Source organism: Oryx dammah, unplaced genomic scaffold (assembly GCF_014754425.2).
Source record: "Oryx dammah isolate SB20612 unplaced genomic scaffold, SCBI_Odam_1.1 HiC_scaffold_24, whole genome shotgun sequence".
Taxonomy (NCBI): Eukaryota; Metazoa; Chordata; class Mammalia; order Artiodactyla; family Bovidae; genus Oryx; species Oryx dammah.
The window spans coordinates 73,349,849-73,372,537 of NW_024070208.1; the positions used below are offsets into that span (position 1 = coordinate 73,349,849).

Here is a 22,689-nt window from a genome sequence, read left to right on the forward strand (position 1 = left end):
TAACTGTTCCGCAGCTGACTGGAAGTACCGGCACGCGGGGCTCATGGCCTTGTCCGCCATTGGGGAAGGATGCCACCAGCAGATGGAGGGGATTCTCAACGAGATAGTAAATTTTGTTCTGCTTTTCCTTCAGGATCCTGTAAGTACCAGTAAATATTTGATTCATTAATATATTGCCATGGTTTCGCAGGGGACCCTGTTGCCTTTACTAACACTCGGGCTCCTCTTCCAGCATCCCAGGGTGAGGTATGCGGCCTGTAATGCCGTGGGACAGATGGCTACCGACTTTGCACCTGGTTTCCAGAAGAAATTCCATGAGAAGGTAAGTAATGAGTCTGCAGACACTGAAAAACTCCGAGAAGAGGGGTGGCATTTGAAAAGCCTGTGTGATTTCATTTCACAGGTGATTGCAGCGTTGCTGCAGACCATGGAAGACCAGGGCAATCAGCGTGTCCAGGCCCACGCCGCCGCCGCTCTCATCAACTTCACGGAGGACTGTCCCAAGTCACTGCTTATTCCGTACTTAGACAGTTTGGTGAAGCATCTGCATTCCATCATGGTCCTTAAACTTCAAGAGGTAAGTTTCACGGTCTTTTAAGCTCTCTGTTTGGCTGGTAATAATAGAAATTGGAGGGAAAGGTGATTCTGAAAGAGACTTCTCAGGAAACATTAGCAGTTTCTGCCACTTTGAATTTAAAAAGATGAAAGAGAAGAAAGCAAAAAGTGCTGACCACTCTCTTAACCTGAATGACAGACAGAGAAGATGTGAAAAAAGAATATCTTTTTTTGTATTAAACATGTTGAATTCTTAAAATAAGGCCTGGCTATCCAAATAGAAGATGGTTTATAGTTTACAGCTTAAGTAAGAGGCAACCTAAAAACAAGTGAATAATGTCAGTGCAGCAACATGAGAAAGACAGGATGCAGGTAAGACAGGCAAAAACAGAAACCTGGTTTGTTATCAAGTAGAATGAAATGAAATTTCTACTATAAGATAAAAAGGACGCACAGAATAAAAGCCTTTTAACTCAAATATTCAGCAAACATAAAGTTACTGTCAAATTGCTATAAAATTTTTTATAAACACTCAGTGTCTGTACTTCAGCTCCTGATGAACTGGTAACAGTTGGTAAACCACACTTCACCTAGCCCTGGTCTAAAGGAGAGCAGAGAGGAAGACAGGAAATTATAAGGTCCCAGAAGGCAGAGAAGGGGTCTGAAGCAGAGGATGGGCACTCAGTGTACTATGATAGCAAACTAAGAAAATGATACAGGAATGTGAGTGTACGTGAAGACAGGGAGGTAGTTGTGGGCAGATCAGTTAGGTCAGTTAAATCAGGAATAGATGGATCAGATAGGACATTAGAGTAGATTTGGCTGAAGGGTGGCTCTGTATAACCCAGCTCCCCCCACGGGACCCGTGTGTGAGATGCAGACTGCAGGAAGGGGCTGCTGAGATGGGATGGGGGAAAAGGGTCATGTGTGTGAGAAGAGCTGTTAGGAGGCAGAGTAACCAAGGAAGAAGGACGTTCCTGTGGGATCACAGGTCATGACGTTAACCGCAGAGCAGATGGGAGATGCCAAAGGAAGGAGTGAGCTCACCTTGCAGAGCGGTGTGTGGACTCAGGTACAAATAGAAAGAGCTCTGCCAAGAGTGGCTGTGGTTGATGAGGGGGTAAAGGGCCAAAGCAGTTGCCGGCTCAAGTGTTTCTATGAACCCACAAGGAATTACAGAATAACATTGCCAGGTGCTGACATGGCCTGACCACAAGTACCCAGGAAGGATTTTCCTCGGCAGGTCAGAGAACACTGTGGATCGTTGGTGCAGGGGGAAGGCTGATCTCACCTGTTGCACCAGAGTGGAAAAAGGGGGCACCTCTCAGGGGTGTCCTCAGTGGTATTTTTCTGGAGAGAAATAGAAAATAAAGGAATGGGCCATAAAGGGAACTTTCTCCACGACCTGGTCGGACAGCACAAGATATAAAATTAAGTAGTGGAAATAAATGAGGACCGATGAGTAAAATTAAGCTTGCCAGATACAAAAATTTGAGGGAGTTCACATTTATGCTCGAGAATTAGCCATGCTTTGAGATAAAGTGGACACAGGTGAGGAGCGCTGTGCTGACAGGAGAGCACCTCACAGATAGTTCCGGAGGGGCTCTTCAGTGTGCGCTGAGACCTAGTCTCCACTCTGGCTGCCGTGGGGTGGGCTCAGCGTGCAGTCTCAGCGCAGCCCTCGGGAACTGGCCAGGCGTGTTTGCCCCATCTTCTCTGTGGGGCTGATTTTCTGTTGTCTTCCTTCCAGTTGATCCAGAAAGGCACCAAGTTAGTTTTGGAACAAGTTGTGACGTCTATCGCATCAGTTGCAGATACTGCAGAAGAAAAATTTGTCCCCTACTATGACTTATTCATGCCGTCACTGAAGCACATTGTCGAGAACGCAGTTCAGAAGGAACTCAGGCTTCTCAGAGGAAAAACTATTGAGTGCATCAGCCTCATTGGTCTGGCTGTTGGGAAGGAAAAGGTAAGTGATTTATCAACAATGTGTTGGGTTTGTTGTGTGTCATCTGGCTTTGGGGGCATCAAGGGTACCAGAGGGTTTTTTCTTTCTGATTAAAGGTTTTCTGAAGACTTAACTGTTTTTCATCATCTTATTCTTGTATTACTTTAATTTTATATATAACTTGTCGCCTTCATTTTTTTCATTGCTAATAAGATTTCTTCTTAACTCAGTTATGCTTTTGAAACCTTCCCTTACATGTGCGGTCTTATCTCTGGAGGCTTGTGGAATTCCAGACCCATATGTTCAGTTTCACCCATATTTAAACATATGCTCGGGGGGACCCAAGTCCAGTGATTGAGATTCCGTCTTCCAGTGCATGGGGCACAGGTTCCCTCCCTGGTCAGGAAACTAAGACCCACATGCCTCAGGGTGCAGCTGAAAAATTTTTAAAAAAAAAAAAACAAAAAAAAGTGCTTGGGAACATTCCAGTTGCATTCCTATTAATCCCAAAAGCTTTGAGTGTCCCAAGAGAAATATGCATTTAGTTCTTCAGAAAATAATTATAAACTAAATATGCATCTAGATCTTCAGAAAAGAATTAAAAAGGACCATTGACCAATGTGTTTTTCTTCCTAGCCAGTATCTCAGCTGTCAAAGCTAATCCAAAAAAAGTTTCTGCTATCAGCCCCTCCCATTCTGATTCTCGGAACTTTTAACATAGAACCTTTCTCTCTGGTCTCCTCCACAACTAGCATTTTTATCTTACAAACAGTTTTCTGGGAGACACTGAGAACCTAATCAGTAAAACATTTTTATGTTCCATACTCTGTATTTTGGCTTTCAAACTATCTTTGTACAACACTGCCTGTTTATACAGTGGAGACTGCCAAAACTAAACAGAGAAGTGAAAATCACACAGTTTTTGCATCCTCAGTCACTCACTCGTGTCCAGCTTTGCAGTCCCACGGACCATAGCCCACCAGGCTCCTCTGTCCATAGTAGGATTTTCTCAGAAAGGATATTGGAGTGGGTTGCCATTTCTTCTTCCAGGGGATCTTCCCAACTCAGGGATTGAACCAGAGTCCTGCATTGCAGGTGGATTCTTTACCACTGAGCCAACAGGGAAGCTAGGGAACAATCCAGAATTGTTTTTCTGAATTTGAGTTATCTTTTTACTGCTGGAAATGCATAAGCCATGGACCAAAACTAGATGCCACCAGAACTATCTTTATACTGTAATTCATTTTGACTTTAACTGGAAAACATTTTTCTAGAAATTCTAGAGCACTAAATCCATTGAAGTATATGTGAAAACTTCTCTATATAGTACTTTTATCTGAGGGGTTAAAACTCATGTGGGAAATGTTAATAGATGTGGGGAGAAAGATTTACTGTTACGTGAGAAACAAAATTAGGTGGCAGTAATATCTCTTTGATGAGATATACATGAATAATACGTGTCTTCCCCAAACATTTCCTTCCAGTTCATGCAGGATGCCTCCGACGTGATGCAACTGTTACTGAAGACGCAGACAGACTTCAGTGACATGGAAGATGATGACCCTCAGGTAAAGCAGCGCTCACAGTCCCCTCCATCCTGGTTGATAGCGCAAGGCTAAATACTGAGAAGAAAAATTGAGCAGTAGGTTTCTTGAGATAATACCAACCCCTGGTTTCAGAGACATTCTTCAGTAGCTTTCCACACCGTGCACACTGTGTGTGCATACACGTGTTTACTTTTGCACACCGTGTTTTTCCTCGGTCGATTTTCAGGCTGCTGCTCTTGTGACTAAAGGCTTTTGGTGCTGCTGATCTCCATTATCCTAGATGCTCGCGTCTCCTCACTTCCCTCGAGCAGTGTCCTCCACAGTCGTGGCTTTGGTTTTCCTGCATAGGGTTGAGACTTCAGTCACTGAACGCAGGGTTTACTTATCCAACCACTTCCAAGACACGTCTGTTTGGATGTCTCCTGGCCCGTTCAGTGCCACGTGACTTCCTTCCCCTTTCGAAAGCAAAAGAAATGTCGCAACCAACAATTTCAGAATGTGTTGTGCTCTTTTCTCTGCCGAGGAACAAACATCCTGTAGCTTAGGAAGAGCCATTCCCACTCAGCCTTTCTAACTCCTGCCCAGATTTCCTGGCCGGTACAAGTCTCAGTGGTGGGTGCTAAGGACCCAGTTGTAATAATGTCGCAAATGTCTATCCTATTCTTGGTGCTATTCCCAGTGCCTGCTGCACAATGAGCATTCAATAAATAATTGTTGGATTAAATTTTAACTTTACACAGCCATGCTGTAATTGTTTTCCATACTTAAATTTTTTTTTTTCCAAACACTTTTTTTGGTTTGTTTTTAAAATTAGGAGTAGGGGAGTGTGTTTGCACATGCAGCCACATGAGGTAAACAAGTATATAAATAGATACTGGAGGGTAAAAATCCCTTTGTGGGAAAGAGAGATGAAATAAAACCAGATTCTCTGTAGGTACTTTGTAGTGATTAAAGTCTCCATAAATTGAGTAGTAGAAGAGGTATCGTAAATGTGGACAACCCCCTACACAGAAAACAAGGAGAAAAGGGTGATTAATATCGACTGAGTGGAGTGTTAGGCTGTAGGCAAAGTCAGGTGAAGTCCTGCCTTCGGGAAAATTAGCGGCCAGGTGTTGATAAGTTTAAGTGGATTTTTGTTACATGATTCATGTGCTGTTATGTTCTGCTTCTTGCAAACAGGAAAAAATAAGACAGCACTGGTCTGTCTCTTGCCTCATCTGTTGTCTGCATCCCTACGTAGAAGTTCTCAGTGACTTTTTATTGTTTCCGAACATTTTAAGTATGTGATCTTTAGCGCACTTGTTGCTTGAAGGGCCGAAATAAAACATCATTTCTATGAGAAGGGGAAAGGGGCTTTACACATTTGTGAAACATCAATTTAAATTTAATTTTTTATTGTTTTCCCCCCAGATCTCTTACATGATCTCCGCATGGGCCAGGATGTGCAAAATCCTTGGAAAAGAATTTCAGCAGTACCTACCAGTGGTGATGGGGCCTTTAATGAAGACAGCTTCAATTAAGCCTGAAGTAGCCCTTCTAGATAGTAGGTGTCTTCATGAGGAAGTGGCACTTGTAGGATTTCTCTTTGTTGTCATTTTTAACAAAGTTAAAATGAATTTGCTTTGATTCTTTGTTAATAGCTCAAGACATGGAGAACATGAGCGATGATGATGGTTGGGAATTTGTGAACCTTGGAGATCAGCAAAGTTTTGGTATTAAAACTGCAGGGCTGGAAGAAAAGTCAACTGCTTGTCAGATGCTGGTAATTATGTTTTCTGAACTTTATTTTACAACTTCTCATGAATACATGTGTGTGTGTAAATATATTTCATAGGAGTGCTTTTTATATAGATACTGAAGAAGTTAGTTTGAAGAGCCAGGAATGTATTCTTTAAGAAATAAGATACAGAAACCTTTAGACTCAACATTTCCGCTTACGGATTTCAGTCCTAAAGAAATCATGTGGATGAAACCTTTCATTACCAGTGCTGTTTTTAATAACAAGAACAAAGTGAATAGCCCAAATACCTGTTGTTAGAAGATGGTCAGGAAGCACTGTGCCTTGGACTATTACAAAACTGTTACAAAACTAACTGAGGGAAGGATTTTTGCCCATTTTGTGCTTAGTGTATGACAGGGGCTAAGGAATGTTTTTGAAAGAACAAAAATGTGCTCATAGTATTAAAAATAAAATTGGTATGATTTCATTGTATTAAAAAAGACCTGGTAGGAGAACCAGGATATTTACAGTGATTATCTTAACCTGTATGAGCATTTGGTATAGACAGGGAGGGGTAAGTTTTGTTTTTAACTGGTTAAGAGATTATGGTAACACAACTTTGTGAGTCAACTAAACTTGAGTAAAAAAGTTTTTAAGAGATTCAGTTCAGTTCAGTCGCTCAGTCGTGTCCGACTCTTTGCGACCCCATGAATCGCAGCACACCAGGCCTCCCTGTCCATCACCAACTCCCGGAGTTCACTCAGACTCAACGTCCATTGAGTCAGTGATGCCATCCAGCCATCTCATCCTCTGTCGTCCCCTTTTCCTCCTGCCCCCAATCCCTCCCAGCATCAGAGTCTTTTCCAGTGAGTCAACTCTTTGCCTGAGGTAGCCAAAGTACTGGAGTTTCAGCTTTAGCATCATTCCTTCCAAAGAACACCCAGGGCTGATCTTCAGAATGGACTGGTTGGATCGCCTTGCAGTCCAAGGGACTCTCAGGAGTCTTCTCTAACACCACAGTTCAAAAGCATCAATTCTTCGGCACTCGGCCTTCTTCACAGTCCAACTCTCACATCCATACATGACCACTGGAAAAAACATTTTATGATATAAATCTAGCAGTTAGGTAAGCCTAAATAAAAACTACTGGCTTCAGTTTTATTTTTCTATTAACAAGGCAGGGTTTTCTAATTCATTTAAGCATATCTCTTGAACTTCCTCTTACCAGCGCCTGGTGTGCTTATTTACTCTCTCGTGTTAGACTCTGTGACCAGATGGGCTGTAGCTCACCAGGCTCCTCTGTCTGTGGAATTCTGCAGGCAAGAGTACTGGAGCAGGCTGCCAGAAGCTCCTCCAGGGGGTCTTCCTGACCGGAGACTGAGCTGCATCTCGTGTATCTCCTGTATTGCAGGCGTATTGTTTACCCCTGAGCCATCTTATTTGCCTATAATTTATAAATATTTTGGAATTTTTATAGTATCTTTCAACTTGAGAAAAAATAAAAATGTAATGTCTTTTACATTTACAATAAACCCAATTATGAAATCTTTTAATGTGGTAAAAGAGAAAAGAATTACTTAGGATGGTTTTTTTGTTTGATCGTTGTAATGCTTTTTTTTTTAATTCAAAACAAACTCAGCTGCAGATTTAAAGAAGAGATGTGCCATGATTACACTTTCATGGTTTTTAAAATAACTTTTTATATTGCCTTAATTAAGTGGTATCTTTCGTTTGAAGTATTTTCAGAGTACGGAAGCTTTTGCTAAATTCTTCCCCACACTAAATAAGAATATGAAGCATTCCACCTTTTGAATGACAATATATTTTACAGTTGTTTCATGGCCCTTTCCCATTTTACAGTTCTCATGAGTTAGATGACTAATTTCTGTGTCCTGCATACAGCTTTAAAAGTAGTTAGCTCTAGTTGGGGTAGAGCAGTCTGTGGTCCTTAAAGGTTTGCAGTTTGTAGTAAAAAACAAATGCATAACGTGGATCTTCATTTCTCTTCCAATACTTTTGCTTCAGGTTTGTTACGCTAAGGAGTTAAAAGAAGGCTTTGTGGAGTATACTGAACAGGTTGTCAAACTCATGGTACCTCTTCTGAAATTTTATTTCCACGATGATATCCTGTAATTTTTGAACAGAAAAGATTTCTAGATATACTTCAGTTGTAGAAGTATTAGACTTTGTGCTAGCTGAAGTAAGTGGACATCACCAGTATTCTGTTTGCACTGAAGGTAGTTTCAGATTCTTAGCTTGTGCCTTTGTTTCACTTGTGCCAAAAACCTGAAAAGGAAAATGTCAGCTATCCACTAGTTTGACAGTTCTCTGTGAAGCACTGAAGATGTTTAAGGACTGGGATTTTATTAGCAAATATCTGTAATAGTGTATTGCCCCTTTCCCCAAATATCTTTTGGTGATGTTAAGAAAGTAAGATTCTTTTCAATAGGTTAGAGACCAGCTTAACTTTCTAGCTTATTTCAAATGTGGATAATACCTCTGGGGAGAAATGTCTCAATAAATCTGCATGTAACAATTGTCCTCTTCGGTATAATGCTAGTTGTAATAAGTATAGGTATATTTTTACACCTTTTTCTGCGCGCGTGCACACACACACACACACATTTTTACACCTTTTTCCGCACACACACACACACACACACTTTAAGATGGGTTAAAAAATGACAGCACAGTGGAGTGAGAGCCACAAACAGATCTGCGGCCCCAGAGCCCCTCGGTTGCGGTTCCTCCCGCAGCCCCCTACGGTGGCACCGTTCACAGAAGGTGGCTTTTCCCCAGCAGACGTCCCGTTATGCCTGAGGACAGGATAGAATCATTTCTAAGAGGAATTATCAAGACATTTATTTTAGACATGATATTAGATGGGGGAGGCAACTCTGCAGAGACTGATTGAGGAAGAGATCCTTGGCAGTTTTCTTAGTAACGTCATTACTTCAGTTGTCTTTGTAAGAAATGGACTACCTGAAGTTTGGGGATAGGTATATCCTGAGATGCTGTGAGAGTCCTAGCTCTTTCCTCAGTTATTTTTGTGTTGAGGGGTTATATTTGAACCTTTATTCCTGTTATATTTTAGGTGATTGGAAAGACAGGAAGTATGTCTTGAGTTGGGGAGACTTGTGTTTTTATACACAGGTTATATTGAATGCAAGCTCTTGGAGAGCACTCTTAGATAAACAGAAGTTGCCTAGCACTCCTGTTCATAACTCACGGAGCATTTCAGCATGTAAGTGAGCAAAACAATAGAATAATCTTGAGGATAGTAATCACACTAAATGTTGTCTAAGGCTCGTTTGAGTATGTTTTCCTTAACAATAAAACGCGTTCGAGTGGCAGCAGCAGAATCCATGCCTCTTCTCCTGGAGTGTGCAAGAGTCCGTGGTCCTGAGTACCTCACCCAGATGTGGCATTTCATGTGTGATGCGCTGATCAAGGCCATTGGCACAGAGCCAGATTCAGATGTCCTCTCAGAAATAATGCATTCTTTTGCAAAGGTAAATAGTTTTCTCTCCAGAATTAGTGCAAACAGTTTGTGTGTTCATATATTTGTCTTAATTAAATGGGATTTTTTTTTTTAATGCTGTAACATAATTTGCAACCAAAAATATCTAATATTTTGGTGTTATCACTTTTTTCCTTACTTTTTAAGAGTAGCTGCTCTTGTATTCTGGTCTTGATTAGTTTCCATCATCATTTACCTACTAATCCAACCACCAGATGACACTTGGGTGTCATCCAAGTCAAGTCTAGTCCCTGTCCTCTTCTGTCTCCCCTAAATCTTTCTGGTTTTTGCTGTATTTCTTCTTTTTGCTTGAGCCTCACTTCATCTGCTCCAGAAGCCATTCCTTCTTTCCCTCACAGTTCAGTCACCTTTCCTCAAGCATTAACTTGCTCTTGAGTCACTCCCCATTTTCCAAGGCTCACAACTCCATAGCTTGCTCCGCAACTGGGTTTAAAAATTCTTTGTCCCCATTTGCACTCCTCAAGTTCAGATTTTCTGTTACTTTCCCAAAGAATGCATGCCTCCATACCTTTGCTCATCTCATTCCCTCCGTTTGTGGACAAGCATAGCCTTCTCTAGCACCATCTCTGTACAGAGTATGCATGTGATAACTGAGCTTCTTAGGAGCTGGTTGGTCTTTTCCATCTTTGAATTTGCAACACCCAGCATAATTCCTGGCACTTAAGACATGCTCAGGACATGTTTAAAGGAAAAATATTTTTTAAATTATTTTCTTTAAAGTACTGATGTGGTAGCAAATATAATCCAAGTGTATCTACTATTTAATCTCAGGGTAGGAGTTATGTTCATTTTTCTCAATGCCTCCATCTGATTCTTAATGGAGTTTAACTTTTGACTCCAAAAACACTTATGAGTCGCTTTCTTTCCTCAAACTCATTTTTAGTGCATTGAAGTCATGGGAGATGGATGCCTTAATAATGAACACTTTGAAGAGTTGGGTGGTATACTGAAAGCTAAACTTGAAGAACATTTTAAAAACCAAGAATTGCGGCAAGGTAAGTTTTCCACGCCTTTATTTCTGGATATAATTCTTGACCATTTTTGGCTACCATTTAAAAAGACATTTATTTGGGTGTGTTTTAGTTAAAAGACAAGATGAAGACTATGATGAGCAGGTGGAAGAATCACTACAAGATGAGGTCAGTTACTCCGTTTAGAACTTAAAGTATGTGACCATTTGCATTAATGCTTAATTTTGATTCCTCTGACTTATCCTAAAAGGTACTTAGTAATCTCCAGCAGAAGAATCTGATGTGTGTTTCGTTTATTAGTTTAGAGATTAAGTGGATTGAAGTTGGCTGGTTTGTGTTTTGGGTGCTGTGTGTGCACTTCTTTGCAGTGACCTTACCTATAAAACCCCTTTGGAGTTCCCTCGGATCTTCTACACCCTCTCACAACACTCATCTGTGCCTGCTGGTGCTTTCCCCATCTTGAAGATGAGTGAACTCAAACTCAGATGTTAAGTGATTGCCTAGAGCCACACTGTTGACACTCGTGCTTAAGGCCAGGTCTTTCTGTAACACCAGCTCTCTTTCCCCTGGACCACAGAATTGTGCAAATTCCCCTGTAAACAATAGGCGTGTGGTTGACATAATTCTTCACGTTGTTACTCGAAACTCCTACCATCAGACCACTTGATGCATCAGCATATGTCAGCTCTGTATGTAGGGTCTGCCGTGTGTGGCATGTGGCCATCTGATAGACCCGTGCTGGCTCGTGGGACTCATCCCTGTCCTCGGCAGCTGCTCACCCTGACATGCACATGGTTCCCAGGGGTGAGGTGGTGTAAATAACTGACCCCACCATCCCGCTCTAAAACTAGAGATGTCCTAGAAAACAAAACAGTAAAATCACTCATTTCAGAACTTTGAAATTTGGGATAGTCTTTCAACCATCTATTTTAAATATATTCCAAGGAAAGTATTTGCAGTAAGTGCAGTACTTGAATACTCCTTCTGTCTTTCTCTTGCCAGACAAGACATCACTGGAGTAACCTCAGTCTCTGGACTCTTGCTATGCTCTTAAGAAAGTGACAAGAAATTTAATTTTCTGTGTTTCTTAGATTTTTTTATAGTAAATGTTAAGAACAGTGAGGACACTTCTTAAATTCATACGTACTTTTTTTAACACATAGTATGCCCACTTGGTTTTTTTTAGGATGATAATGATGTTTATATTTTGACCAAAGTGTCAGACATTTTACACTCAATATTCAGTAGCTACAAGGAGAAAGTGTTACCATGGTTTGAACAGCTGCTTCCGTTAATTGTCAACCTAATTGTGAGTATTACCTCTTTTTGACAATTATTTTAGATAGTTGACCTGAAAATCTATTACAGCATTTGAAAATTTTAACACTTTCAGGTTAAAATGGATCCTAGAAATCATAGTTTTCACCGTACCTCTTTAATTTACTGAGTTTTTTGCATTGCCTTGGATATTTTCTCAATGTATGCTTGGAAGTTTACTAATTAGGTTTTCTGTAGTCCAATTAATTTATAATGCAGTCTAAAAATATACAACTGACTTTTTATTATTTCAGATTATCTATACCTTGCTAAATTAATAAATGGAAACAAAACAGTTACAGGCTTTTGTTTTAAAGTAGACCCTAGAAAATTCAGTTTTGATCTTTATTATGTACCATCAGCAATCACAGGTTCTGGATGATAGCATTACATATTCAGTTTTTCTAAATGTATTATAAATTAAAAGCAGTCTATCCCTTTTTGGCTTTTAATTTTGTGTTTTGTGATACTTAGTAGTACAGTATGTTTTTAAAAATGATTTACGCCCGTGACATCCTGTTGAGTCAGAACTATGAAGTTTGCAGCTTTTGCTGTTGCTGTGCTTTTTACATATAGCATTGCTGTTGTCTTTTTTGTAAAGTAAATGTTTGTGCGTAGATGCTGCTGTCATTCTTCCTCACACTTGGTAGTTTCAGGTGGTGGAAAATCTAGAGAGTAGTTTGAGGGTTGTTATTCACAAGAACTGATTGTTGCAATGTTTATTTTTCATTACCTGTATCAGGAATATCCCTGTGAGATGACAGCCAATAGTGAATGTTTGTTTCTTTACAGTCTTCACTCCAGTATCCAAAGCTTAAAAGAATGTCTCTTTTGTAGTGTCCGCATAGACCGTGGCCAGACAGACAGTGGGGACTGTGCATCTTTGATGATGTCATAGAACACTGTAGTCCAGCCTCATTTAAGTATGCAGAATATTTCTTAAGGCCAATGCTCCAATATGTATGTGACAGCAGCCCGGAAGTCAGGCAAGCAGCTGCATATGGCCTGGGAGTCATGGCACAGTATGGTGGTGATAACTACCGTCCTTTCTGCACAGGTACTTCTGTTTATCTGGTTACACGCATTTCACCCTAGACATCCGTGTTAGGCCTACCCCGACCCTGAAAACAGTATAGACTGCTTCCTTCTCATTTCCTTTTACAAACACCATATTACAGCACTTAGACATTTACCATCCTCATTCGCATAGAGATGGGAATGAAGTCTGAGTGGGACCAGAGCCTCCTCGCTCCAGTCCCAGGGTGCAGTTCATCTGGGGCTTGGAGGGTGTGCTTTTAAGGCCTGTCTTGGTCTCTGTGAGTTCGACATAGGAGTAGAGCTTGGAGGCTTGTAAAAGCTGTAGTACGCTGAGGTGATCAGGAGTGCAAGTCTGGAGGCTGCTGACCTCTTAAGGCCTGTAAATTAATGTGGTGCGGCTGGTCCTAAGCACTCCGGGCAAACTCCCTCTCCCCCGTCATGGTTCTAAAGTCATGAAAACAAAGTGCTCCTTACACTTGAACATTTTCTCACTGTGATTTGTAGCTGGACCAAAAATCATACATTTTTTTGATCATTTGCATGAAAATGAGCCTTGAACTGACTTCTTTCCAAATGCTTGTTTTAGAAGCACTTCCACTGCTGGTAAGAGTTATTCAGTCTGCTGATGCTAAGACCAAAGAAAATATCAATGCTACTGAGAACTGCATCTCAGCAGTGGGGAAAATGATGAAGTTCAAGCCTGACTGTGTGAACGTTGAAGAAGTCCTCCCACATTGGCTCTCTTGGCTTCCACTGCATGAGGATAAAGAAGAAGCTGTTCAGACTTTCAATTATCTTTGCGACCTGATTGAGAGGTAGGCAGCGGGACAGGGCAACCTTATTTCCTTCCCCTTCACGCAACTTGGTGCTTCCTGTGCATGCCTTTCAGGTGTTCAGGTGCTAATAATGCTGTGTTTATAAATCAGGTTAAGAAGCCTTATCACCGTTAGGAGTGCCTTATAATCACATCTAACTTTTGAGTTATTTGTGGGATTCAGTTCAACAGATGAGGCATCATAGAATAAGATGTTCAGAGAAGATTCTGTTCTGTCTTCCACCCCATTCATTCATTCTTTTATCCATTCAGTTATTAGCTTTACTGAGGCACCATTGGCATATCATTTATTAATAGAAATGAGACGAAAGAACATGGGTTAGGCCTGTTATTTGACTCTCTGAAATACTAGTGTTTTTCTTTGAATTAAAAAACCAGTGGTCTAAGGGAAATATACCAGATGGGCACTCAGGGTCTAGCCCTTGACCTCTGGCGTTATTAGTGTTATTTTGTGTCTGAGTATTCCTAAGGTTACAAAAGCTATCACATCAAAGTTGTGTCCATTGGTAGTCTGGGCTCTGTCACTATTAACTACTGCTTTTAGTTCATAAATAAATCCAGGGGTTGGTTACAACCACTTGTCTCATGGAGTTTGTAGAAATGAGCCAATGGGTGTATTCCTTCACGCCTAAGTTCTCATTGGTCATACAAACACTGGAAGTCTTTCACTGAGGACATCATTAAGGAATGCTTCAGAGCCATTGTGGAGACGCGTTAACCTGCTCTTGCCTCTGAAGTGACCCATTCTTCATCATGCTACTTAATCTTCTCTGTTGGAAATGACTGCTCTGGAATTTTCCTAATGAAAAAGATGAAACTAGTCAGATTCACTGTTAGGTTTCTTTCCATTAAACTCGACTGGAACTTATTTCCCAGTTTACTTTTGAAATGCCCGTACATCTTTTTGAACTTCAAATTTATTTTAGAAACCGTTCTTTAGTATCTAAAATTTATGTTAAGGAACTGTTCTTATATGTATGGTTTACATGGGAAGAAGCTGCAAAGCTAATCAGGTTTCCTCCTACTGGATTTAAAAGGCAGTTGATTTTAGTGCATAATCATTGTATAAGGAAGGACCTCATAACAGAATTTGGTATTGGGGGAAGGGGATGGGAGAGTATATGAGTGCTTGAGTGATTTTCTATTACAATTTTCATTTATAATTGTTTTCTTCTCTTATTTCAGTAATCACCCAATTGTTCTTGGCCCAAACAATACCAATCTGCCCAAAATATTCAGTATAATCGCAGACGGAGAAATGCACGAGGCAATTAAACATGACGATCCTTGTGCCAAACGTCTGGCCAATGTAGTTCGCCAAGTACAGGTAAGCTGCTTTAGCTAAACTGGGAGAGAAGAACTAAAATGGTTTAGGGGTTTTTTTGTTTAGTTTTGTTTTTCTGTATTTTTTCTATTAGAGGAAGAGAATAGAAATTCAACAAGCTAAGGAAATTTCACTTTTATATTATCTTGTCATCAAGCCTCAAATAGATTATACTTAATATAATCTACCCATATATTCTCATTATCTATTAAAACTGAAACCTTTGTCTTAAATCTGAGATTAGCACATACTCATTATGTTAGTTTTCTATAAATATGTGAAAACAGAAAGATGAGATGTTAATCGTAGTAACTGTCAGCTACCAACGTTTTATAATCGTTTTCCTCCCTAAGTGGATGTGTATAGATAACTTGAACAGGGCATCAAAAGTGTAGCTTTATCAATGTAAAAATGAGAAAGCTTTACTGTGAGTGAAACAAACTTCATAGAAATGAAAGGATGTCTTGCTTCTACAATGATGTTCATCACACTGATCTATTGGAAAGAAAGTATTTTGGCATCCCAGCCTGCCTAATGATGGCTATGAGAGTACTGCCCAGGGATCGTTTTGCCAAATCTAAATATGTAACGTTGTTCTTTCCTAGACTTCTGGAGGACTGTGGACTGAATGCATAGCACAGCTCAGTCCCGAGCAGCAGGCAGCCATACAAGAGCTCCTGAACTCTGCCTGAAGGGCCTTACTACCACCACCAGAAAACTAACTCCAAATAAACGTTTACCCTTTTGTTTAGGTTTCTTTGTTTTGTTTTTGAGCAAAAGAGAGCGGTAGAGTTGTGTGTAGGCCATTCTTCTGCAAAGCCACAACAGCAGAACGAGAAGCCCTGGGTTTCAGGGTGGTGTATAAGTGGATGTCCCCGCCCGACTACTGAGGAAGTCCCATGAGCCCTGCAGTGACACTGAAGAGTGTTTTTCTATCGGTGTAACCCACCCATGTGAAGGCGAAAGGGAAATAAAATTAATTTTCCTCACTAGATGTAAGGAAACTTAAGACAAAACAGCTTTAATTAAGATCCGTTCCTCAGCATAGATGTGTGTGAAAACAAGTTGCTAGTGTTCATTCTGTTAATTGGAGTGTGAGTCTTTTTGTGGGGTAGAAAGAAGCCTTTCTACCCAGCAAGCTCATAGATCCAAACATTGAAGAAAAGCTGAAGACAAAAACAACAAGCATGAAAATGTTACTTTACGTCACTTCCGGTCCTTTTCCCTGAAAGGCTTGTGCAGTGACTCAGTTTGGAGAGCTTTTCGGCTTCCAGCCCTTGAATGTGAAGTATCGTTGGCATGTCTGGCAGTGGTCTCGTTCACTCCTCAATAAACAGCGTTAAAATACGAAAGGAGTTTGTGTAAAAATTCAGTACTGTCTGGCTTTGATTCATTTAATGTTTTTAATATAAGAGTAATATTTTTTAAACTGCTAACAATGGCTCTGAATTTTGTTTCCCCCTGATATTTTCCTCGTGCAATTCAAAGTTAGAAGCATCTAGTTTTTACCATCTTCCACTTTAATTTAAGCTAAGTTATGATACACCTACGCCATTCACAATTGATGTGCAAACTTCAGTCGTTTAAAGCTAGCATTGTTCTTGTTAGAAAAAAAGAATTTGGCTTAGTATTTTTATTGCAAATTGTAATTGCTATGGAGCCACACACAACTTTTAAACTTTTAATTTTATGATAAGTATTATGGCTAAAATTATTTACTGATAAATTCAGTAAAATGTGTGAATGTTTTTTTCTTTATGTATTAACCTCATAGTGGTAAATGACTTGCTGTTGTTTCTTTAAGGAATTTTTCTAAGAGGTCTTACTAGATTTCTGTTGAAACTCAAGTGTTAACAAATTTTATAGTTTGTACTGAATTTAACCGTGATACAAAAATGAATTTTATGCCTAGATCAGAATTTAAAATTAAAGGTTTTTTCTTTAAATGATTTGCATTACTTTATTAAAAGTAAATCTGAAATGAAGTAGAATAAATTATATAAAGATGGATTGGTTGGGAGCAAATACCCTTCACGTGTATTTTGTTTCCAGCCCAGAAGCTTTGGTATCTGGCAGGACAAACACCATGTTGAATGACTTCTCAAGAAGATCATTGCTTTCAGTGGTACCTGTTTGACTCTCTTAATATGGTGGGAAGGGATATTTGAAGCTGCCTAATAGCCTGTCTTCCTGTTGGAGTAAAATGTGGTAGGACAACCCCTCAGTCCTTTCTTAAACAGAATGCTGTTTGGAAAGCTAATTCGTGTAGCGATAGCAATCAACTGGAGCAATTTAGGTTTGCTTTTTTTTTTTTTTGACTTATTACTATACTTAAAATATGTTTAAAATGTGGTGTGTGCTCACCTAAGTTGAGATGGAATATGGTCGGAAGATGGCTACATTTTTTTTGGAGAGTCTAGTGTTTGTGGAGGGCTATATTGAGCACTTACTTAAACGTTTTTGGAAAAAGTCAGAAGACATAACTCGTCACAAGGGTCTAAGGTCCCTGAAAGACGTAGTTGGGTACAAATCAATCAATCGCAGGTTGACTGCATCCTTCTGCATAGAAATAGAATAAATAATCGGAGTTGAACCAAATTAATCAGAGAAATTTGGTTTTAAAGACAGTGTGACACGATCCTGAAATCCAGGGCTTGTAACTAATTGTGACACACAATTCTTTGAAATTACCTGGGGAAACCTTTTTAATACCTCTACAAGATTTTGTCTCTACAAGGTGAAAATTCATGGCTTTTTTTTCTTTTTGTACCAAGTTCAGTGGTCTTGCATGACAGCCAAGAATGATATATTTATGAATCTGAGCTATTTCTAGAGGAAAAACAATGTGTGTGGCCCTTACGTTTTCTGGGTCTTTCGTAACAGAGGGTTAAGCTACGTGCATAAGAGTCAGAAATTTTTAGCATAACTCATTTGGAATATTTTCTTAATGCTGTAAATCTGAAGAAAAGCAAAATTGTCTTAAAGCTCATATGATGTTTCCATAATGAGAGTCAACTTTATCGTAACTCTGTAGTTGTCGTTTGACTAACAAAACCATCAGTAAATACATAAGCAAATAAACATCCATGATGCACCTGGTCTCCTGATAAGGGGCAGTGCATATTTGCAGTGCCTTAAGCGTTGTATCCTCGTGATCTCATGTTGAATGATGGCCTATCTGGAGGGCTAAAGAGCTAAGCTAAACGGTTCACTTAGTAATTAGTGCAGCTTCATTCTGCCTACAAGTATTGCACCAAACCATCTGGCTCTCAGCTTGTTCCGTAGAAATCACTTTGTTCCTCCTAACCCCCTGCCTCAAAGAAGTCATAGCCAAAATCTTTCATTTCCTCAGCCCCGAAGGTATGAAGCTTTAGAAGGAAGTGAATTACCTGCAAGGAGTGGGGTTGGATTTTTACTTCCAACACGAATTTCTGACCAGATAGGGTGTTAGAACCATCCTGGACTGACTTGACTCCCCCCCTCCCACCTCCCCTCCATTTTTCCCTCACACAATCTGTAATCCTGACAGTCGGTTGCTAGACAATATTTGGTCATATTTTTTCTGTGTATGTTGTATGTTTGAGTGGATGAATACAAACTCTTTGAAGATAAACTGTAGCTCAGTTACTCATTTCTAAGAAATCCCAAAGCAGTGTGATCTTAGTTTTTGTGTAAAATATCACAAAAATTATTTACAAAAAAAAAAATTTTTCCAGTTAGAGTAGCAGAGTATTGTTTTGAAATGTTTAGACAGTACTTAACGGGTGTGCCAGTAGACTACAGAAACAAGATGGGCCATCGTGCCTGGCAGCTGATTAAAACCTTTGGGTTCCAGAATCTCAGGGTACACGGTACATGTGCTGAGACTACAGACAGGCTAATAACTTCAGTATGTTAGTTGCCTTCTCTTTAAAATGGGAATAAAATGGTACCCACCTTATAGAAAATTGAATTGAGTTTAGAAGTCAGGCTTGGTATTAGCTGTCATTATTGACGTTTTCATTTCTTCAAAATCCAGTATTCTTTTTTTGCAAATTCCTTGAAGAGCCTCAGCATTGTGAGGCAGTTGTGAAAAGGATCAACATCTTTGCAGTCAGCGGAGTGGTACCAGGAGTGTGTCTGGCCGATGGAAACGGGATTTTACTTGCTCAGCACCAAGCGGCTGGTGTTTGGAGATATGTGCACAGCCCCTAAAGCCACCCATTACCTCGTCTGCACCGCGACCTCCAAACGAAGAGCTTGCCCTTGATTAGGGAACACACTTGAAGCCTTGGGTGGTTCTGTCCACCAGACCAGGGACTCTTGCCCTTCTGGTGACTGCCACCCCTGCAGGAGGAGGTCTCCATGGTGGCCGTCCAGAGGTGGGCAGCCTGATCCTACTGTTACCAGTCGACCCTTGGGAAGCTTTTCAGCCTTTCTGTGCCTCAGTGCTCACTTGGAAGCTGTCCATCTGGGCATTCCAACAAACCACCAGACACTGAAGTCTGGCCTCTGCTGGTCACTGAAAAGCCTTCCCTGAGCAGAAGTGGTCTCTCCAGGCCTCTCCACCACAGGCTGTGTGGCAGATGCCCATGTAGGACCAGTCTTAGTTTCCGGCCTAGCTGTCAGTGGCTGCTGCTTTCCACTCTCTTTCACACACTCCTGGATTTCCTCTAACCCCTCTCCCCTTGGGGTCTTCCCCGGTGGCTCAGAAGGTAAAGAATCTGCCCGCAGTGTGGGAGGCCCAGGTTCAATCCTTGGTTTGGGAAGATCCCCTGGAGAAGGAAATGGCAAACCCATTCCAGGATTCTTGCCTGGAGGATTCCATGGACGGAGGAGCCTGGCAGGCTAGAGTCCATGGGCTGGCAGACAGTCAGAACTAAGCAGCTAACACTTGAACTACTTTCACTGCTCTCCCCTTGGAGGAAAATTATAAACAGCCATTGAAATGAAGTAGATCCCCCTTTGATCAGGAAATAGTGAAAGAATGTTTATAGGGTTACGACCCTGTTGCATCTTACTAAAAAACACACATTGAAAGTTCATTATTAAAAGACCAGAAAAGATAGTTCTACTTTGGGAAAAACAGCCCATCAGTGTCGTCATGTCTGTGAACTGGGTCTTACGGGGAATGGTTACCACTACTATGAATGATCAATAAGCCCCTAAGGCAGATAAGCTCTTATGGCTGCTGTCTCAAAACGAATCACCAATTCGGAGACATTATAATGCATTGAAATAACCTTGTCTTAAAAGAGCAGTTAGTGAAGGTGCATAAGTGGAATGGAGGTTGCGCTTGAGGACACCGACTCACTTTTTAGTGTCACAAAAGGGATTGCTACTCCTTCCAAAGTTAGAAACCTCAAGGGCCCGGTCAGCAGAAGCAGAGTGAGGGGCACCTCCCTGGCCCTCAGACCTGCCATTCACCCTTTGGCAACTTGCTTTACCCACACAGCCTGCCCACCTCCAACACAGCAGCCAGTTCCTGGAAGTCACTCCTGAAGGCCTGCAAAACGGCTCAGCCAGCCAGGCCCGAGCCCATCCCCACATCTGACTGGTCACCATCCCTTTCCATCCCAACTCTTCCCACCTGATAAGTGAACCCTAGACCCACAGGCTTCCTGCCTGAAAACCACTGTTTCCACCTGAAGGTAGGGTCTTTCCCTCTGCCCGCTCCTGCTTTCTTACACAGTATACAGAAAGCATTTGCATCCGGATAGCTCAAAGGTCAAGATGGGATGTTTGCAATGAACCAGGTCGAGGTAAGAAGCAAATGCTCTCCCCATGAAAGTGAAAGTGCTCAGTAACACTTTCATATAGAAAGCATTTGCTTCTTACCTGGACAGTTTATTGCAAACATCCCATCTTGACTTTTGAGCTATCTGGATGTTGTTTAGTTGCTAAGTCTTGTCCACCTCTGGCAACCCCATGGACTGTAGCCTGCCAGGCTCCTCTGTCCATGGGATTTCCCAGGCAAGAATGCCGCAGTGGGTGGCCATGCCCTCCTCCAGAGGATCTTCCCAACCCAGGGATCAAACCTGCGTCTGCTGCTCGGCAGGCATATTCTTTACCTCTGAGCCACCAGGGAAGCCCATGATGCTGCTGCTGCTGCTGCTGCTGCTAAGTGGCTTCAGTCATGTCCAACTCTGTTCGACCCCATAGACGGCAGCCCACCAGGCTCCCCCGTCCCTGGGATTCTCCAGGCAAGAACACTGGAGTGGGTTGCCATTTCCTTCTCCAATGCATGAAAGTGAAAAGTGAAAGTGAAGTCGCTCAGTCGTGTCCAACCCTTCGAGACCCCATGGACTGCGGCCCACCAGGCTCCTCCATCCATGGGATTTTCCAGGCAAGAGTGCTGGGGTGGGGTGCCATTGCCTTCTCCGAGAGAAGCCCATAGATTGCCTTATTTCCAAATAAGTTTCTTCTGGGTGCTCCAAAGGCTTCCTCTGATTGGTGTGTGGTGGAAGGTGGTGGTGAGGATTGGATGGAATCTTGTAACCACAGTGTAGCGTGCCTGGGGAACTCCAGTAGTGGCTGTTACTTGACAGCTGCATCCAGGCCTGGGGGGCCAGTCCCCAGTCTGGCAGACATTCCAGATACCAACAGAAGTTGAGAGTCTATTAGCAATCTGAGCTTCCTGCTTCTGAACACTTTGCTGGAAATATTATGGAAAAAAGCACTGACATATTTTCTCAATTCAGGTGGTAGGAGCAAATGGATAAGTATGGGATACTCTCTGCCTTTAGTTCTCATACATCACAAAAATATGTGGGTATTTTGAGACAGGGGCCCAAATTCTCGAGAGTCTTAATTTCCTTTTTTAATCACTTAAATTGTACAAAAAGGGCCACCTGCACCTGGTTCAAAATTTAAGGTTTACAAAACATTATTCGGTGAAAAGTCTCTTCCCACACTTTCTCCTCGGCCACCTCCACCTAGTTCTACTCACAAGGAGAACTTGGTCCCTCCAGAACATTTTTGCTTGATGCAATTCATAACCACCTTCTGGAAGGAAATTAGCATCCCTGATGAAAATGCAGACATGTCTTTCTGTGGATATGAATCTCAGGTTAAGAACTACTCTGAGAAACTGCCCACCCTCCTAGGTAACCTAGCCTGAGTTTTTTAAAACATTTGGTTATCCTCTCCGGGGGGGGGGGGGGGGGGGGGGGTAAGTCAATAGTGGTTATCTACCCTATTTTTTTCTTTTTTTCTTTTGGCCTCTAAATACCTCTGCTATGAAAGAAAGAAATTTTTTTAATTGGCCAACTCAAGGTCTGTGCCCTTGCAATACGTGTATAATGAAGTTTCCACATAACTAAATTATCCAAAAATTATTTTTTAAAACATTCTCAGAAGGAAAAATTGTCTGTTTTAATGTATCCTTCCAGGGTGATAAACATTCAAATGCATTTTTGGAATAAAATTACTGTCATTTTGGTTAGGAATTAATTCTCAATATTGAACTTTGTTAAAGATGAAGGTTAAATGTCTCTTATCTTTCCAATAAATGAGGATATATAAAGTAGTATGTACAGTGCTGGTTACCATCAAAATTTTAAAACTAGCTCATTATATGGATTTAGAACCTCATTTCATCTTAACTAAGTGACATCTGGCCTAAATCCTTTTATACTAAATCAGCATAAAAAGTTCCACTCTCTTTAGGGAGCATGTTTTCAAGAATGCATTTTCCTAAATTAATTTTCTCATCATTTATTTCATTTCATCTTTTTTAAATTTAATAACACTTCTGTTTTTAATGTGTGTATTTTGTGGTTGCATGCTATTTTAATAGCAAATGATATCAGTCTGTGTTTCATTCATAGTAGTAATTTAAAATTTTCCTTTAAAAAGTCACTGATGGACTTTTTAAATTTTAATGTAAACAGAGGAACAATTGCTTTGAGGTAT

At 40.9% G+C, this 22,689-nt stretch overlaps 1 protein-coding gene across 1 annotated transcript in view; it reads left to right on the forward strand.

Moving 5' to 3' along the window:
- IPO5 (importin 5) overlaps positions 1 to 16,148 on the forward strand; it is a 41,034-nt gene extending 24,886 nt beyond the window's left edge. Inside the window, exons 11-26 of the mRNA XM_040267448.1 lie at positions 15 to 139; positions 233 to 322; positions 404 to 577; positions 2,306 to 2,524; positions 3,988 to 4,071; positions 5,461 to 5,593; positions 5,691 to 5,812; positions 7,796 to 7,892; positions 9,110 to 9,282; positions 10,195 to 10,306; positions 10,395 to 10,450; positions 11,469 to 11,591; positions 12,437 to 12,656; positions 13,224 to 13,452; positions 14,658 to 14,799; positions 15,402 to 16,148. Coding sequence (XP_040123382.1) covers positions 15 to 139; positions 233 to 322; positions 404 to 577; positions 2,306 to 2,524; positions 3,988 to 4,071; positions 5,461 to 5,593; positions 5,691 to 5,812; positions 7,796 to 7,892; positions 9,110 to 9,282; positions 10,195 to 10,306; positions 10,395 to 10,450; positions 11,469 to 11,591; positions 12,437 to 12,656; positions 13,224 to 13,452; positions 14,658 to 14,799; positions 15,402 to 15,488 — 2,186 coding nt within the window. The 3' untranslated portion in view covers positions 15,489 to 16,148. The remainder of the gene's footprint in view (positions 1 to 14; positions 140 to 232; positions 323 to 403; positions 578 to 2,305; positions 2,525 to 3,987; positions 4,072 to 5,460; positions 5,594 to 5,690; positions 5,813 to 7,795; positions 7,893 to 9,109; positions 9,283 to 10,194; positions 10,307 to 10,394; positions 10,451 to 11,468; positions 11,592 to 12,436; positions 12,657 to 13,223; positions 13,453 to 14,657; positions 14,800 to 15,401) is intronic.
- The last annotated feature ends 6,541 nt before the right edge of the window (positions 16,149 to 22,689 follow it).